Source organism: Aplysia californica, unplaced genomic scaffold (assembly GCF_000002075.1).
Source record: "Aplysia californica isolate F4 #8 unplaced genomic scaffold, AplCal3.0 scaffold00743, whole genome shotgun sequence".
Classification (NCBI taxonomy): domain Eukaryota; kingdom Metazoa; phylum Mollusca; class Gastropoda; order Aplysiida; family Aplysiidae; genus Aplysia; species Aplysia californica.
Window position 1 is genome coordinate 303,611 of NW_004798013.1, and position 20,000 is coordinate 323,610.

General features: G+C 38.9%; 1 protein-coding gene across 1 annotated transcript in view; it reads right to left on the bottom strand.

The window, feature by feature from the left end:
* Positions 1-5,464: 5,464 nt before the first annotated feature.
* LOC101858133 (neutral cholesterol ester hydrolase 1) overlaps positions 5,465-20,000 on the bottom strand; it is a 19,750-nt gene continuing 5,214 nt past the window's right edge. The window contains exons 3-7 of the mRNA XM_013088432.2: positions 18,813-18,936; positions 9,896-9,959; positions 7,534-7,667; positions 6,768-6,894; positions 5,465-6,270 (exon numbers count right to left, since the gene is read on the bottom strand). Coding sequence (XP_012943886.1) covers positions 5,748-6,270; positions 6,768-6,894; positions 7,534-7,667; positions 9,896-9,959; positions 18,813-18,936 — 972 coding nt within the window. The 3' untranslated portion in view covers positions 5,465-5,747. The remainder of the gene's footprint in view (positions 6,271-6,767; positions 6,895-7,533; positions 7,668-9,895; positions 9,960-18,812; positions 18,937-20,000) is intronic.

A 20,000-nucleotide genomic window follows, 5' to 3' on the forward strand; every position in this document is an offset into this window, starting at 1 on the left:
CACACACACACACACACACACACACACACACACACACACACACACACACACTTGTCATGACCACTTTTCTGTAACATGCAGCAAAAGTATACGAAGTAATCATTATTATCAAACACAAAGTTAACATAACAATAATAATTGTGTAACAGGCATGTTAAGAATATTGGTATATTGTCAGACATAATGATTACTTCGTATACTTTTGCTGCATGTTACAGAAAAGTGGTCATGACAAGTGTGTGTGTGTGTGTGTGTGTGTGTGTGTGTGTGTGTGTGTGTGTGTGTGTGTGCCCTTCAATGTTGCTCTATGGCTAAGTTGTAAAGCCCTATAACCTTCATAATATGAGTGGCCATTGATGACTGTTACTTTCGACTCAATGTCGTCGGTAGCCTTGTGATTAGCCTGCCATGACTCACAACCAAATGGTAGAGGGTTTGAATCCTGATGCAGACCCGACGTTGTGTTCTTAGCTTAGACACCTTACGTAGAATTCCCCCACTTAACATCCAAGCAAGAAAATGTAACAATTGTTTATGTTTTTATGCCTTCGCGGACTCAATTTAGATCCTTTTAGGGGCACGTTTTTCGAACCTGCCCGTTTCGGAAATTCTGGGCTGAGAGGGATGTAACATCCAAACAGAAAGACAGAGGTACGCGTAACAAAAATTCTCTCTTTACAGATATGCATGTCCTTGCCGCTGTCTGTGGAGTAGCAGTTAGACTCTTCGTCGTTGAACACAGAAGAAGTGAGTTCGATTCTCAAGATACCCATGTCGTCTTCTGCTCAAGACGGCGAAGCGCCTAATCTAATAGCTAATCATTGACACCAGTTAGGAAGATGTACCCAGCTAAGACTGCGGAACGACGCATCAGTGTGTCGGTGTTTGTGAACATTATATGAAATTACAGTTTGCACTGATGCTCTCCTGGTAACTGAGATTTGCCTATGGTTGGCAGATGCTCTGATGTGGTTTGCCCCTTCTTTCCTATCAAACATCTATCTTCCTTATACCCCCTACGTCTTGTTTTTTGTTTGTTACTCTCCTGTAACACCTTTACCCTCACTGTGTTGCACGTGCCGTGAAATTCTTACTGAAACTAAACCGATATTGTTTGGGAATTTTATAGGTCTGTATTGACCATGATGTATTACTATAATTACAGCATTTTCACAGAAAATGGAAAATTAGATCGAGAGATAGAGACTAGATGCCAGAGAGCCAACGCAGTCAGCTACCAACTGGGCCCTCTCCTGAAACATCCCAATATCCCCATGAGCACCAAGGCGAAGCTCATCAACGCCATTTTCCTTCCAACGCTCACATATCAGTGCCAGACATGGACTCTAACAAAAGCCCTAGAGAGGAAACTGGTCACATGCGAGATGAAATGCTTAAGAAGAGCGGTCAACAAAACAAGAAGAGACAAAATTAAAAATGAAGTCATAAGGGACACCGTGGGAGCAACGCCAGTCCTACCACACATTGAAAAACAAAAGGTCAAGTGGTTCGGACACCTCACGCGGATGCCCTCAAACCATCCAGCTTTGAGAGCATACAACATTAAATATTCTGGATGGAGAGCCAGAGGAAGACCAAGGCGACGATGGAGTGAATCTGTGGCAGACACCCTTAAAGATCATGGGATGTCCCTCCTACAGGCCACACGACTTGCTGCAGACAGACACCTGTGTCTCCCCGCGACACCCCAGGGTACAAGCGGAAGAAAAAAGTAAAGTAAAGTAAAGTATTACTATAAAACTTGTTCGGGGGTTTTTGCTTTATACAGGTACTACAAAAGTAAACCGACATTATTTTTTTCTTCCTTAAAAAAGGGTGAGGGGGTGGTAGCAGCTATAAGTTCTGATTTGGGTCAAAATGATCGATTTTGAGATGTGTGCATTTGTGGCTTCTTCAGCATCTCTCTATCACCATTATATCATCTAACTTTCTTTCTATGTTACTAGAAACGCCTCTAATCTTCTGCGAATACGATTTTGACCAAAACGCTTTGCAAATACAGTAAAGCTCTTACTAAAACTGTAAATTAAGCATGTTACTGTATATCAGCGTTTGTGTCATACAGATGTTATTTCTGTCATCAGTTGGTTAGTAAAGATTACTCTGTATTTCTCTCTGGGATTATGTATGATGTTTTAAAACATTATTTTTGTTTCCGCTTTTGATTTTGTGGTGTTTTGCTTTTGTTTTGTTTTGTTTTGTTTTGTTTTGTTTTGCTTGAAAGGTGGGGGTCAGGTGGTGGGGCCTATGATTGCTGTTGACCCTGATGTTGTTGATGGTATATTATTTCATAACTATTGTACTTGCAGTGCAGTTGTTGTTCATTTTTTGTTGTCGTTGTTGCTGTTGTTGTCGTTGTTGTATTTGTTGTTGTTGATAATTTTGTTGTTGTTGGTGCTATTGTTAATAATTTTGTTGTTGTTGATTATTGTTAGCGTTGTTGTTAGTATTTTAGTCGTGTTAATGTTGTTGTTGTCGATGATTATTTGTTATCGTGTTTTAGTTGTTATTGATGATGAAGATGATGATGATGATGACGATGATGATGATGATGAGGAGGAGGAGGAGGTGGAGAAGGAGGAGGAGGAGGAGGAGGAGGGGGAGGAGGAGGAGGAGGAGGACGACGACGACGATGGTGATGACGAGTGCGGTTGTACTCTCAATATGTTTTTAAATACTAGTTGATATGGACTTTGTGGTGGCAGTGACGCTGGAGGAAGTGATAGTAGCAGTAGTTTCACAATGCGTCAAGTTTTTTCGAATGCAATTCATGAATATCTTGATAATCACTCAGGTATAATCTTACGATGGAGCGCACAGAACATTTGGTTTTTGACCTCTTGGTCTTAGTAACTCAAAACTTCTAAAATGTTTGGCTATAATACACGTCATAGAACTTTGTAATTATAAGGGAGCAGGAGGCTATTTGTTATTTGAAGTAGTAGTTCTGGCGATGACATATTACGGACTTTTAAAACCCATATCAGAACCAAATCAATGGGGGTTTTTTTTTGCGAAATGCTTTGCTCAGCTAAAAAATCAACAAATAAGGAGTAAAACAGTTTCTTTTTGTTGCTGGTTTTAAATGGAGGTGTTTTCATCGACACAATTTAGATCATTTAGAAGGCGGACTTCCGACCCTGCCTGTAATGGCCAACCCGGCTGAGAGGGACACAACATCCCAGCAGAATTACCGATGAGAAACTTGATAGAATTCTCCCCACTCGGGAATCGAACTCAGGTCGTTTGCATGTGACAGCGAAGCGCCCAACCGCGGTGGTAAAACTGTAAAACCTACAAGTTTCTTCGCTGACAAAAAGTGGTATTTTATATACAGATGACACGAATTATTGCAATAGTTAAAATTGTCAGCTGTAATTCATTGACATAATATGTTTGGTATAATTTTGTGTGTACATTTTAGTAAATTTCTCCAAACATAAGTATGTGGTTGGAGGGTACCACACCACCGGTAGGTCCCACTTTATTAGTTTCCCGTTGTTATTTCTGTCTGTCTGTCTTCCTTTTTCCCAGCACTAAATGACCATTATTCTGCCAATGTACTTCGCTTTACTCAAACAAACAAACCACAGGTAGGCATTACTAATTCTTTACTTTCCTCTGATGTTTCTGTCAGTCTGTCTTTCTATCAGCCTTATCTTTACCCTGAACTAATTGACAATAATTATGTCAATGTGCTTCTCTTTACTCAAACAAACAAACAAAATACACACATGTTGCAGTACTTGGATAGTATTATCAGTGGTTCAATGCGAATCACTTACTTTACTTCCGTATTGAAAAAAAAAATATTATAATCTCTGCATATATATTAATGTTATCATTGCATGTGTGGGACTATAACACGTCAGTAAAAAAACCTCTTTAATTGCATTTTCCCTCTATCTATCTATTTATCTATCTATCTATCTATATATTATGCATCTATACGTATCTATCTATCTATCTGATTCTATCTATCTATCTATCTATCTATCTATCTATCTATCTATCTATCTATCTATCTATTTTTTATCCATCAGTATTATATTATGAGTATGAATGTTTGTAGTGGGTGGTTGGCGGTTGCTCTGGTGTGGTTTGCTCCTTCTTTCCTATCAAACATCTATCGTCCTTATCTCCCCTCTTTCTTTTTTATGTTTGTTACTCTCTTGTAACACCTCTAATCATCTGGCACTCATATGACCTTATGCAGTTGCGAGCGTCGTAAAACCTCTACTTAAACAAAGAATGTTTGTATATACAATGCATACTATATGTAAATCTATGTAAAAGTGTGTGTGTGTTTGTGTGTGTGTGTGTGTGTGTGTGTGTGTGTGTGTGTGTGTGTGTTTGTGTGTGTGCGCGTGTGTCTGTGTTTCTGTGTCTGTGTCTGTATTATACGGTATCAAAATTAATTAATATGAAACTAAACAACTATAGCTTGGATTCTTGAGCTTATAACTAATCAACTTCAGTATGTAAAATTAAATGGTGTAAAATCGGACCTAATGTTCATGAACACTGGTGGAACGCACCAAGGTTGTGTAATGCCCCCTGTCTTGTTTACGCTTTACACCAACGGCTGTACTTTTAATAACGAAAACATCAAACTAATAAAATTTGAGGATGATTCAACTCTGCAAGGGTTTACAACAACGAATGAGAATGAATACAGGGACGCTGTAAATGTATTTACAAATTGGCGTGATAACCACTTCCTTTTACTAAATGTAAAAAAGACAAAGGAATTAATAATAGACTTAAGAGTAACAAAAGACCAATTGCAACCACTATTTATTAAAGATGAGGTGGTGAAGGTGGTAAGCTCTTACAAATATCTGAGAATAACAATTGATAACAAGCTTGATTGGCATCCCCACGCTGCTCCTTGTTCATAAAAGGTAAATCAAAGAATATACCTTTTAAGGAAATTAAGAAGTTTTCAAGCCGATAATAGATTATATCCTTTTTATACCATTCTATGATTGAAAGAGTGCTATTATTTTTATTTGCTTCTGGGCTGGGAATTGTAGGGTGAAAGATATAGAAAAATGTGTCAGAACCATTAGGAAAGCCAGCAAAATCTCGGATATGATTTTACTAGAATTGATGAAATGTATAACCCCACAAGTATAAAACAGATTTTAAAAAGCTTTATAAACAACCCATCACACCCCCTTTCTCCGTAAATTGTAAGATCACGTAGTACCTCTAAAACAAAGAAAGAAATATATAAAAGAAGTTTTTTTTAACCATCTAGCATAAGGCTATTGTCAGAATAAGCATCAATGTGTATTGGTCTTTCGAGTATGTATCTATGTAACTCTAAAGGTCTTGTAATTAAATTTCTGCATGTGGCTGAATGATGCATCTGATGTGATATGTACATTTTGTCAGCTTTACTTCTCTTTTCATATAGGATTTTAATGAGAGTAGTAATATAAAATTTAATTTTTTTAAAGTATACATACATGTGTTTTTACGGTCCTGTACAGCCAAGAAAAAAATTCCCTCTAGGATAATAAAGCATCTAATCTTTTCTCATATGCATAATATGTGAATTATATACAATGTATGTATTTATAACACACATGCACAGGTACATTATGTATGTTTATATATTTACACAGGTTCAGTATACGCATCTGGCTATGTAAGAAATCAACAGGAACTTTCTGTGAAATTATGGCAGGTTATTAAAACGCCAATTATAACAGGTTGTGTTATAAGTTCTCTTTCAAAAAATCGACAATATCAAACAAAATACGCTCCCCTTGCTCCAGTTTTAGTGGGCCCTTGTGAAACATAAGAGAATTGTGAAAACCTTCGTCATAGTTCTTCAGAGTTGCTTTCACACCAGCGTTCAAGAGCCTCGTGAAATACATGACTCCATCATCTCGAATGACGTCATACCCGGCTGTCATGACGTAACAGGTAGGCGTCTTTGACAACCAGCTGTCGTCTGCAAGCAAGGGTGAGAAATACGGATCCAGGAAGATGTCTTTCAGCTCGTCCCAAACTTTTTCCTCTCCAAAACTGCAGTCCTGATTTCGTTTCTTCAGATCCGGCGTCCGGATGATTTCCGGTACCATGAGAGCATTGTGGTTTACTTTGTACTCAAACATTTGCTTCTTCACAGTCGTGGAGACGTGGCTGTTTGCCAGTAACGAAGGAAGATGCTCCAGGCTAAGTCCTCCGTACATTAAGTACGCTTGGAAGGTATTTCTGTCGTGAATCGACTCGCACCTGAAGAGAAGACACACAGGAAAAGACACAAGCACTATTATATCGACTTTTTAGTGGAAGACTCCGTCTAACGAAATTTTGAAAAGTGACATAATATGAGGCAGTTGATATGCACTTAATAAAAATAATAAAGTGGAAGATACGGGTATTATCCACAAGGTGGGGACATTTTCCCCTTTTTTTCTTATATTTTTGTATATATTTAGTATACTAGGTTCAACTCCCTTTATGTGTTGCAGGGTGGTTTTACAACATGGATGTAAATTAACTTTTATCAAACGAAACCAGGCTTTGGCAGCCATTTTCCCTCTAATGTAGCGCTGACACCCGGCGACTCCCACCTCTTTCAATGGTAAATATCTGATAGATAGATAGATAGATAGATAGATAGATAGATAGACAGATAGATAGATAGATAGATAGATAGATAGATAGATAGATAGATAGATAGATAGAGAGAGAGATAGAGAGATAGATAGAGAGATAGATGTACGTACATGTACCGCTGATTTTCAATGGCCGATGACGTCAGAGTGTCCAGTGGCTGCAAGGCCGGAACAAGCAACAGTTGCAGCTTGAGCTTGTCCTTGAACTCCAGGGCCAGGGAAGCCGACAGATTACCCCCTGGACGTCAGAAGAGAAAAACCCCCCAAAAAACCCGGTGACCAGAGGATCAAAGTAAAGCTGGAGACCCTTTCACTATCATTTCTGAGTGCTTGACCTAGTGCGCAACATGTTAACACACAGAGTCACCAGGCTGGCCACAATGGGGTCTTATTTTTTCATAAGAGTTTTAAGGCACTTGGAACACAATAAGGTCATAAAAGTCCAAACAGTTAGAGGTGTTACAAGAAAGTAACAAACAAAAAGAATTAGTAGAAATAATAATATGGACGATTATGTTTGATAGGAAATAAGGAGCAACCACACCACAGCACCTGTCAACCACCCGCAGTGGGATCTTTAATGCAAAAGTTAGACCCTTCATTGAGGCAGTTTGTTTTGTCTGGGGGTGGGGTTGGTTTGTTGTTTGTTTGTTTGTTTGTTGTTTTGTTGTTATTGCTGATGTTGTTCAGTGTCTTTTTGGTGGGGGGGGGGGGGGGGGAGGAAGAAGCCACCTCCTAAATGATCTCATTTTCTTTTCATGGAGGATCTGGAACGTAAGGCTAGATTAGCTCGCCTCTTCACTCACCCAGGTTGTTTCGATGAGGGCGAACAACATTTTAGAACTAAACGTTATAAACACACAATACATGTATTTACCTGCGCTGTCACCTCCAACGGCCATGCGGGATGTGTCCAGTCGCATGCCCTGGCCTTGAGTGAGAACATGCTTGACCACTGCAACACAATCGTCTCTCGGAGCTGGGTATGAAACCTCGGGGCAGAGCCGATAGCTGGTAAAAATAATTATTTCAAAATTAGTATTGACAAACATAGTGCTAACATAATGCCACTTTTTTTTCGATAAAGTTAAATCAAAACACCCATCATAATAATCCCCATTCACCCATCTCCACCCCCCCCCCCCCCCCCCCCCACACACACACACTCCCAAATCCCCACCAGCCTCAACTCCATTTCAGTCATGCCCTATTTAAACCAGAAGAACGAATAAAATATATTGGCGTTTGAAAACGGAGATTTTTATCAACTTATTTCGAAAGTCAGTCAGTCAGTCTGTCTGTCTGTCTGTCTGTCTGTCTGTCTGTCTGTCTGTCTGTCTGTCTGTCTGTCTGGCTGGCTGGCGTCTGGCTGGCTGGCTGGCTGGCTGGCTCGTTCTTTCTTTCGCTATTCCTTACTCGAAGGTATCGAATAAACGGGGGGTAGGTATAAACGGGGTCTCTGGACAAGTGGTCTAAATATATATATATATAGGGATGGGGGTGTTTTGGTTTGGAATAAAAGGGGGGGGGGGGGGCACATTCAACATCATACCCCTGTACTAGTAGGAACAAATCTGTTATATTTCTCCTTCAGTGAATAAAAAAATAAGAGATCATGAAATTTTAGTGATTTTGGTAAGTTACTGTGACAACTTTTCTCTTTTAGGAACAAACCGATTTTATTTTTAAAAATATAAAGCTAAACCAATGTAAAAAAAAAAGTTTTAAAAATGCACAGAAAATTGAGTCCCAAAAAAATCAGTTTTAGGTAGGCCTACCTACTTGAAACAAGTGTAAAGGCACAGATAGAAAAAAAGTATTTTAATTTCCCGTGAATAAATTTTAGCAAGAGGAGTACAATCCTTAAAACACTTGGTTCGAACCGTAAAAGTATTGTAGTTGAATGTATGGTATTGTATTGTGGCTTCAGAAGATAAGATACAGAAAAATAAAGTCAAAGTAATTGTAATAATGCAGGCCTACTAAAATGAATTAATAAAAATCAAGAGAGTAACATGAGTTAGTAAGAGGATAACAAGGAAGAAATATAAGAATTTAATAAGCTATTTTTATAATAATATGCTACATTATTTGTTACTCACATTATACTCTCTTTTTCTTACTAGTTACTAGTGTATGCATTATAAAATACAATCTATAATCAAACACCATATATATTATTATATATCTGAATGAAATTGAAATCCACAAATGATAAAAAATGAGAATACATCAGCAAAATCCCAATTAAATATCAGAGAAATCATTTTATATTTTAATTATACACTTCTCTAAGGCCTAAGTTAATATTATAATATTTTACACCAGTGACATGACATTTTAAGTTTTCAGTTAGAATGAAAGTTTAGTCAATTTCTACTACAATATTAAGGAAGTATCTAAGACTCCCAAACCAGCAAGACCCCAAAAGGTAATAAAAACTCAATTGTGTTATTAAGGATACAGAATGCTAATAGTAATAGCCGTATTTATTATTTCTTAATAATCTTAATAATCAAAAACTATTAAAGCTAGAGAAAGAACGAAAAGTCCTCTCATCTTCAAAAATAGCTCAGCAATTTAGTCCATCAATCACATATATTTTAAATTGAGAATGTATAGTTTTCAAATCTAATGCTAAAAATAAAAAGATGAACAATAGAGTAACAAAACATCTTCATATTGTTATCCAACACAGTATACATAGAGTAAACAAAGAAATAACTCAATTATACCGTAATGTATTGTTTGACGAAAGAAGTAAGCCCACATCTGGAGAACCTAAATTCTAAATGAAATACTGTTCGAAGACGATCAAAGTCTATTGCATAACAATAACACTGAACTGCAGGAACACGCTGACAACAATCAAATCTGTAGAAATGTGTGCGAGATGGAATGCCTCAGGAAAACATTAACAAGAAGGGATAAAGTGAGGAAAAATAAAAGAGAACAATTTGGGACAACACCATGTATGAAATACATTGAAAAACAACGCATTAAATGGCCCATGTTGGCCAATAAGCCCCAACTTATTTGCCCATGTGGGCCTATAAGCCACAACTTATTGGCCCACGCAATAAGCCCCAGCTTATTTGCCAATGTGGGCCAATAAGAGCAGCCTTTTGAAAAACACATGTACAAAGACAGAGAGGAAGAGAGAGAGAGAGAGAGAGAGAGAGAGAGAGAGAGAGAGAGAGAGAGAGAGAGAGAGAGAGAGAGAGAGAGGCATAACCTACTTCACCGAGATTACCACAGCACCAGTCAATTCCGATATCCTGCTCGTAAAGCTCTCATAAAGCTCTGCGAAAAAACAAAACAAAAAAAGGAAAAAAATTATGTGTGTAATAAGCCATACTCATAACTGAGGGATAGTGCCAAATTCAATTTAAGGATATCAAATAAGTGCACTTTTTAGTGGACAACTTAACATTTACTTTTTCACCCAGTGCGTGTTATTATTTTAGTAAAAATCTTACGACACTTGTAACACAAGGTCGTACAAATGCCGAATGTTACAGATGTTACACGAAAATAAAGAAGGAAGAGACATCAGGACGATAGATGTTTGGTAAGAACGAAGGAGGAAACCACACCAGAACACCCGCCAACCACCCACCTATCGTTGTGTTGTTAAGCGTCGAAGAGAGATGCACTTTTCTGCGACGGGTTTTTTTTCCTCTGAACTCTCTCAACACCCTCAATTCATCGTTTTGAGAGGTCTACCTTAGAACCCGGTGCTTCAGGACCTTGAGCTAACTTTCTAAATGGCTTTCGTAACAAGTGGAGCGCAACCCGTTTTATTTGACAATCATGCTATACGTTTTTGAACTCTGATTTCAGATTTTTTGTACCCCATGTTTTCCAACAAGTTTGTAAGGAGAAAGACGGTTGAGGTGGGGACGGGGGACGGGGACAGGGGAGGGGCGTCTGTGGCAGCCCCCCCCCCCCCTCCCCCCCAAAAACAACAACAACAACAAACTAACAAACAAACAAACAAACAAACAACTCAGGACAAATGTCACTCCAGAGACCGTGGTCTCACTCAAAAGAGCCAGTTATCCGTGATTGGTGTGGTTTGCAAAAGAGACAAACTCGAGACGGAGCGCCTGATTCCACCAGTTCGCAAGGCAAATAATTTTACTTGATCTTACAAGACTGGTTTTTTTAGAGGTTTTTTAGTTTGTTTGTTTTGGTGTGGGTTTTTTTAGGGGGGGGGGGTGATTTAAAGTACGTAATCGTCTAGACGGATTTATCCATTCCAAAGAATGTATAGAAAAGCAGCCAAAAGTGCTCAGCAGGTTTATAAGTTTAAGTTATAGCTTTGCAAACGTCGGAGATCTTTTCTTAATTAAATATTTGGGTAGTTGGGGTTGTAAAAGTGTTCAAATTCAGTTTTAAAAAGCAGATACTAATTTGTGAGTTTCCGAGCTGAACCTTGGTTCCTGAATGTGGGTCTTCCGTCTTGTTTTTCCAGACCGCTGCACACATTAATTTTACTTTTTAGACCGTATCGACAGACATTGTTTTAGTTGGGTTGCCTTTCTCGGCCAACTTGGGCTGAGTGGAATTCATTTACGCATAAGTGCGCAGACACAGTGGCCGCAGCTGCAGCGATGCACTTTAAGTTACTCGCCGCGTCTGTTCCGACTTCTTTTCTAGGAAACACAGTGGCTGCGTCTTTCGGTTCAGTCGGTTCATTCAGCCATGTGTCAGTCAATGAGGATGGCTAAAGAGGTTCTTCAATTGTTGATGCTTTCATGGCTCCATAACAGGAGACGATCCCGCCGTAGATATTGAGTACATAGAATCAATAAAAAGAGAGACACATATATGGTGAATACCATCACCTGATGGCAGAAATCCTTTCAGACAAAGAAAAAATCCTGAAATATATCCGGATGAGACCCTGCACATTTCAGCTCCTGTTGGACAACATTGGACCCTACATAGAGAAGCGAACTACGAATTTCCGGAAACCCCTGTCAGCAAAAGAGCGTTTGAATTTGGAAAAAGACTGCTTGCTGACAAGCTGGATTTACCATCGGATACAGACAGTGACACAACCCTCCCATTTGCATTCGTAGCAGATGATGCATTTCCATTGAGAGGAGATTTGATGAAGCCATTTCCAAACAGACAATTAACTCGTGAGAAAGAGCTTTTCAATTTTCGCCTATCACGTGCGAGGAATTCAGTTGAATGCTCTTTTGGTAGGATTTCCCAAATGTGGCGCATACTCCTGCGCCAAATGGATGAACAGCCAGAGTCGGCAACAGATGCAGTCAAGGTCATCACAGTGCTCCACAATTTCATCATTATGCAAGAACCTGGAAGATCGGTGCTACGGTACATTGAGGATGACGTGGTTGAGCCACGAGCAGGCCTACCAACGTTTGACAGACTAGAAGTTATATGGAGCAGAGCTCCAAAAGTGGAATGGAGTTGAGAAATGCTTTCATGGGATATTTCTCGTCACCGCAGGGTGCATTGCCATGGCAAAACAGCAAATGCTATAACGTCTGATCAGTCCACACTCTCATTTAAAAAGGGTTATCATTGCATCTCTTTTGATAAGCTAAAGTAGGCATATAGTTTGAAACAAGTATACACGTTGTACAGTGTACATACGTTCAGACAAACAGACGGATAGACAGACAGCCAGACAGAAAGAAAGAAGGAAAGAAAGAAAGAAAGTTCTTACCATTGCATCCAACTTCGTTGGCTACTTTCTTTCATTCGGTCGATATCATGGCCCTGTTGCAGTAGTTTTGATCTGCTTTGTCATAAAGACATCTTCTTTTTTCAATTGCGTGTATTAATGCCTCAGACGTCATTGTAGTCAAAATGCAACAATTCACTGACTACACCCTACACGCACTACACAATCACGCCACAACAGTTCAGCCGCTCAGCAGACGCTCAAAATTTTATTTCAGCAACAAGTGCACACGCTGAACTTTTTCTGCTCCGTCCGGCGCTGCGCCTGCTCCGCACCCACTATAGTGCCGTGCATTCAATCCTTCATTAATAAAATTTGGCGATGCAACTTTTTCGGAGAAATACGTCGCAACCGAAAAAGGAGCGTGGGAGAAGCGTGCACTGTGTTTGATGCCTAAAAAGATAAAGAAGCTTCCACACGAGCGAATTGAACCCATGTCATCCTGTTTGCGACGCGATGCGCTTTTCCCTTTCGTCAACCCGCAGCCACTTAACGAATCGTCAGCCACATAGGCCTACCAACCTTTGACACGGGTCAAACTTCCATCTATTTATAGGTAGTTACCGGAACATGTATAGGTGAAGTGATGTGCTGTGATAGTCGCGATATATTATTTATTGAGATTGTTTTGGTCTCTCTTTACTCATCACCATGAGAATTTCTTGAAGTCTTTCCCTGGACTCTGCCTTTACTAAAATCTCGAATCTAGATCTAGGTCTAGAGTTGTAATCTAGATCTAGTGGCAGGTTGCAGATTTCTGTTATCCAGTACATGTACATTCAAGAGATTAAATAAATTTGACTAGACTCTAGACTCTAGTAGTAGACTCTTCTACTTCTACTTCTAAACCTTCGAGATTACAAAGGCCAAGCCTAGCTTGTAAGGATTCGTTTTGTAAAAAGTGTTGTTTAACACAAAGTCTAAGAAGTTAGCAAACCTAACACATTTTTTTCTAACGAAATGAAGCTTAAATTGACTTTTATATTGTCAATAAGAGATCAAGTTTAATCACCTAATCATTTAAGTAAGGAAGTAGACTGGTTATCCTCACCCGGGGTGAGAAAAACCCTACGATTGACCTCTCACCCCGGGTGAGACTTGCTAGCGTTGGCTATTCTCACCCAGTGTGAAACAAGACCTGTTTTTCCTAATTTCGAAATACTTTCTATCGGTGTGGATGATCAAATTGACAAAACCAAAGAAAAAAATGACGTTATAGCACAAAAGTAAGCTAATTTGATCGTCTACAAAGATGCTATGGCTCTTTCACTTTTCGAATCGAGCCGAACTACGCGGGTCGCCATTTTGTTTTGCCCGGAAGTTCTCGCAACTTACTCGCAAGATCTACTCCTCCCCCTTCTCTCCCTCTCTCTCTCTCTCTCTCTCTCTCTCTCTCTCTCTCTCTGTCGGCAATTTATTAAATCTGCAACCTGCAACTAGATTACAACTAGATCTAGATTCGAGACTTTAGTAAAGGCAGAGTCCAGGGAAAAACATCAATTAAATTCGAGTGGTGCAGATGAGTAAAGAGAGACCAAAACAATCTCTCTATTGCGACTATCATTGCACATCACTTCGCCTAATACATGTTCCGGTAGATCTAACTACCTATAAATAGATGGAAGTTTGACCCGTGTCAAAGGTTGGGTGAAGGCTGACGATTCGGGAGGTGGCTGCGGGTTGACGAAAGGGAAAAGCGCGACGGCGATGAGCCTAACAAAAAAAGTAACATCATAGGACAGACCACACCGGTGCTATCATGTGATTATTTATAAACTTTATAAAATTGTTATTTTTGGGTAAGTGTTGTACGGCGCTCGTAACTGCATATTATTAAGGTAATATGAGCGTGTGTGACATATTATGAAACATTTTCAGTAGGTAGGAAATTTTGAATTTTGCCCGAGTGACTGCCGAAGTCTACCCTTATCCATTTTGGACCACCAAGGGATCTTTAACGTGCGCAACTTGCACACGGGACCTCCAAGATCCCCCCCCCCCCCCCCCCCTTTGTCCGAGAAGGCTTGGTGTAGATCTTTCTATTTAGAGACTGAAATGGAGCCGCCCCGATTGCAGAAGCCTGGCCAACGTTCACATCACTATGGGACGTGAAAGACGGGAATGTGCTGCTGTCATTAACGACAATGATATACGACAGTTAATTGAGGAGCATTCCAAGCCAGAGGACCCAGTGATCTATACGGATAGATCAGTCAGGAGGGGTGAGAGAAGTGGATGGGGCTTTGTGGTGTACAGTGGGAACAAAAAGGTTCATGGCATGTCAGGGTCAGGGGCCATAGAAAGAACAACTTCAAGCATGAAAATGGAGATTGAGGCCGTAACAAGAGCACTTGGATGGCTTCATAATACAAGACCAAGAACAACTCATCTCATTGTCATGGACTCCCAGAGCATCTTGCGAAGGGTTGAGAAAGGGCTTCTTCGGAGTGAATGGATGAACCCAATACAACACTCATCACTTAGAGCCATCACGTGGATATTCTGTCCTGGGCACTCTGGAGTGAAAGGCAATGAGGAGGCTGATAGACTGGCAGGCAGTGCCGTGGTTGATGGTGAGGTGAAATTTGACAAAGGAGAAGTGTTGAAACCCTGGAGAAAAAGTTGCGGGATGAAGAAGACAAGGAGACAACAGAGCACCACGCAATCATTAGGATGCGGGAATTGGGGATAGAGAGGGGAGAAGGAAGAAAGGAACGATTATCTGGAAAGGAAAGACGTCGCCATAATCAGACAGCCACCGGAACAATAAGTATGGATACCTTGCGGGCTTTGGTGCTGGGCTAGACGGTCATATAATTTATGATCGCCTAGGTGCTGGGCGGAACTGAGCACTTATGGACCTGCCCGGTGTGCAATGACGTTGTTGCCCAGGACAGGTAATACAGGTAATACAATCTTTTATCAGTTAAGATATTACTATCGTAGAAGGCTCACGTAAATGTTCTTTTTTTCATCTTTGTCTTCAAGGATAAAGTAATGGAAAAAAAGAATTGTTGTACCAAGAAGTAAAGCCAGAGCTTTTTGATTTTATTATTTTTATTTGTATGTGTGAGGCAACGTGGTGGAATCTGGCTCTCGTCAAAATAATCAAAGTGAGGAAAGTTGCATTTTTCTGCAGGTTTGTGAATTTTTATCAAATTTTTGTTTTTTGGTTCAACACCTTTCAAGCCCATTAAAGAACTCATTTCTGTGTGGATTTTTCTGAAAAACATTGAGTAAAAGTACAATAAATGCAAATTTTCAGTTGCCACAGACTCTTCAGCTAAGGAAATAACTACTCTTTGAAGGCCATTTTCTCACAAATTTTACCTCTGAAAAAAGTTTACCCCCACCTCCTTCATTCGCAAATATCTCAACTTGTATTCAAGATAAATGGATATTTTTTTTCATCGAAATAAAGACAAGTGAACCAGCTTTAAGATGATACCAATAACTCTACATGCCAAAAATTGACGAGAGCCTGATTTCACCACGCTGCCTCACATATTTATTTTTTTGTTGTTGCTATATTTGTTTAACCACTTATTATGTGGCACACGATCTAGTGGCGAGGAGTGTCATGTGATCTTTGTTTACCTTTTAATTTTATGGTATGTGTCAAACAGGATCCACCATAAACGTCAAAATTCCAGTGGTATTATTGCACAACTTGGCGTGTTGGCGTCTAGCATACGTGCGACTTCAAACGGCGTTCCAGTCTCCACAACTCCCGCTCCCCTCCCCCTCCCTCCTCCAATACACACACAAACACACACACACACACACACACACACACACACACACACACACACACACTTTCTCTCTCTCTCTCTCTCTCTCTCTCTCTCTCTCTCTCTCTCTCTCTCTCTCTCTCACACACACACACACACACATTCACACACACACACACTCACACACAAACACACACACACACACACACACGCATTTCTTGGTTGTTATGCCTTGTTGATAATGTTATCAGCTTGTCAGTGAGGATGCTATTTTTGTAGCGCACGCAGGATGTTGTAGTGTCACGAGGAAGGTATGAACAGGGAACTAGTAAAATTTTATTTACTAATAACTATTAGTCTATTACTAATAATTTGTCGGCGCAGATTTGCAAATGCCTCTCTCATCTGTTTGTCTTGGGGGAAAAAATTCCCATGACTTCACCACTTCGTGCCTCTTCCATCGATACAGACGATAGGTTTTCAGACACAAACTGCCCCAATTCCTCCAATTTAGAATTATGTTAGGTGCTAGAAGAAACGTGTTCACCACAAGTGACGCGAGTTCATAACAAAGAGTAAGCATAAGATGAAGTTACATTTTCACTGTTTACAAAAAACGGAGATACGACAAGAAAGCACTGAAGTGGCGAAATATCGTTAGATTTGTCGAAAATTATAACAATAAGAGATAAGTTAAACAGCAAGCTATACTATGTGACTAGACACGGATTTTAGACACAAAATCAATTTTGTTCGTTTAAAGAAACAGAATCATTATTTTAAAATAAACAAAAGGTATGCTCACTAGGCCTACAGATCTAATTATTTTATCACAAAATCTGCGCCGACAAATACATTGCAATTCATAAGTAATTGACCGGCGCGACGCAGGAGTAATTTTATTATACATTTAAAATGTCCATATTACTTGTTCAGTTCTTTTGTATTTATTTTTTTTAAAGTTGTCTGTTTATCTGTTTCCAGGATTGTTCATTTTAAGCATGGTACATTATTGATAAAGTCTTCGATGAGAGAAGTATTATTCTAAGTTATATTTTATTTGTCTGGTTTGGTTGATAATAATATAGATTGCAAAGCGCATAGAGCTTGCTGTTGAACGTAATTAGCGCAATACAAATCGCTACCTTAGAAGTACAAAAAGCTTGGCATACTACATGTATTTGAAACTCAAAATGGTTTACGTCAAATTTCTCGACACTAGATATTGAGAAGATAGAACTTTATAATTCTGAGGTAGCGAATTAATGCTTTCTAGTAATAATAATAACAATAATAATAACAATAATAATAATAATAATAATAATAATAATAATAATAATAATAATAATAATAATAATAATAATAATAATAATAATAATAATAATGATAGATTGCATTTTTAGGGCGCATATCCACGTATGCAATGTTATATGCGCTTAACGTGAAACATATTATGGATTTACAAATCAATTTTATAGGCACATAGTATTACATACGCGTGCACACACATACTCACGCACGCAAGCACCCACACACATATACAGACATACATACACATATACAACATACTTACACACGCACATACAAACTCACGACGACCTACAGCTTGGATGGATTCTGTCTAATCGAAATATGAAGAAAATAGAAATGCTTTTAGTTTTTTCTTTAAAATTTCTCGATTTTTTGCTTCTCTGATAGTTTTTTGCAAGCTTATTCCAAACAAGTGGGGCAAAACATGAAAAAGAGCGTTGGCCATATGATTTGTAATTTATTTCAGGTTTAACAAGGGTTGTTTTGTCACTTGATGATCTGGGCATTCTAGGTGTACATAGGGTGTTAAAAACTGTTTTAGGTAGTCCGGTGATAGATCATATAAGCACTTGTAGCACGTTAAACAGATTTTATACATGATACGCTCTTTCACCGGAAGCCAGTGTAATTCTTTTAAAATAGGAGTCCCATGATCATGCTTTAGTTTCTTAGTAATTATTTTGGCAGCAATATTTTGTACTCTTTGTAGTTGTTGTAACTGTTCATCAGGTATACCAGGAAGTAAGGAATTGCAGTAGCCAAGCCTTGACAATATAAGTGATGTTATTAAAGTTTTGGTGACATCAACATATAGATATTTTCTAATGCTCCCTATTTTCTTCAGTTGGAAACATATATTTTTACAAAGATTGGATACATGAGATTTCATCGACATATCTTAATCTAGTACAACACCTAAATTGTTTATTTTAGTTTGGGCTGATATTTCATGGCCATTGATGTTTATATTGATATTTTCGATTTCATTGCATGCGGTGCTATGAATAAATAATATTTCGGTCTTATCCTCATTTAATGTTAATTTGTTCTTGAGCATCCATTTTCTAATATCATTGATACATCTGGCGATTCTATCTGTGAGATTGTGCACATTGTCAGTAGTAGTGAATCCATACAGCTGTGTATCGTCTGCATAAAAATGATAATTAAGGGCATGAAAAGAAATTGTTGATGACAGACTTTGCGTGTACATTGGTAAGATGACAGGACCATGGACTGAACCATGAGGAACTCCATACTTTAGAGGTAACATATCTGACACATCATTGCCAATTATCCTTATTATTATATCTCTAGGTAGAGCCATATGTCCGACCCGTTAAACTGTCGTTGACACAACCCGGGACACTAACCAGAGATGTCCATACTCACCAGCTGAGAGCCAGGCGAATGCTCCTCCATGGATATAGATAAGGACGGGTCTTCTGGTATTGTGTAGAGATTCCACAGGCTCGTAGATGCGTACAGGGACTCCACTCAGCACTGCGCTTCTTACCTGAGGAAAGATTGATTGTCTATCTATCTATCTATCTATCTATCTATCTATCTATCTATCTATCTATCTATCTATCTATCTATCTATCTATCTATATGTCTGTCTGTCTGTCTGTCTGTCTGTCTGTCTGTCTGTCTATCTGTCTGTCTGTCTGTCTGTCTGTCTGTCTGTCTGTCTGTCTGTCTGTCTGTCTGTCTGTCTGTCTGTCTGTCTGTCGGTCTGCCTCTCTGTTTGTAAGTCATTGTTTTAAAAATTCTGCTTTCGATCAATGCTTTCTGTAAAATTTACTTGTGTTTTTAAAATTGACGTAATAGGCGTTCAATAGAAAAAAGATTGATAAAAATTGCCAAGTGGTCGCAGTAATGACGGTTTCTTCGACTTCATCATTTGTGGTGGAATCATGCGCTCGTAAAATTCTTGACATGTGGACTTATTGGTATCGTTCTAAAACTTATTCTTGCTTTTGATGAAAAAAATATTCGTCAGTCATGAATAGAAGTCGAGATATTTGCGATTAAAGGAGGCTGAGTTCGCCTGATTTCAAGGTAACGTTAGCGAGAAAATGGTAGACACAGTTTGTCCCCTTCAAAAGCTTTCGAGTCTTTAGAAACTACAAATTTACATTTCTGTGCCTTATATCAACATTTCTCAGTAAAATCCACACAGAAATGAGTTTGTAAACGGATCTTAAAGGTGTTAAGTTAAAAAAACAACAACAACAAAAATCGATAAAAATCGCCAAATGGACAGAAAAATTCCAGTTTCTTTGATTTCATTATTTTGACGAGCACCTGATTTTACCACGATGCCTCTCATGTTCATGAGAGACTGGTTTCACCACGATAACGCACACTTGAAAATAATTATAGAGTTGCTCAAAGAAATGTGGAATGTTGAGATCCCTACTATGGACCTAATCAATACGGTTCGAATTCAGACAACGTGGTTGCTTCATTGACTAACTGACACATACATATCCCTACCTTCAAATTACTAAGTTCTATAAGACATTTTTGCCCGTTTTGAGTTACTAAGATCAGTGGGTCGTAAACCAAAAATTGTTC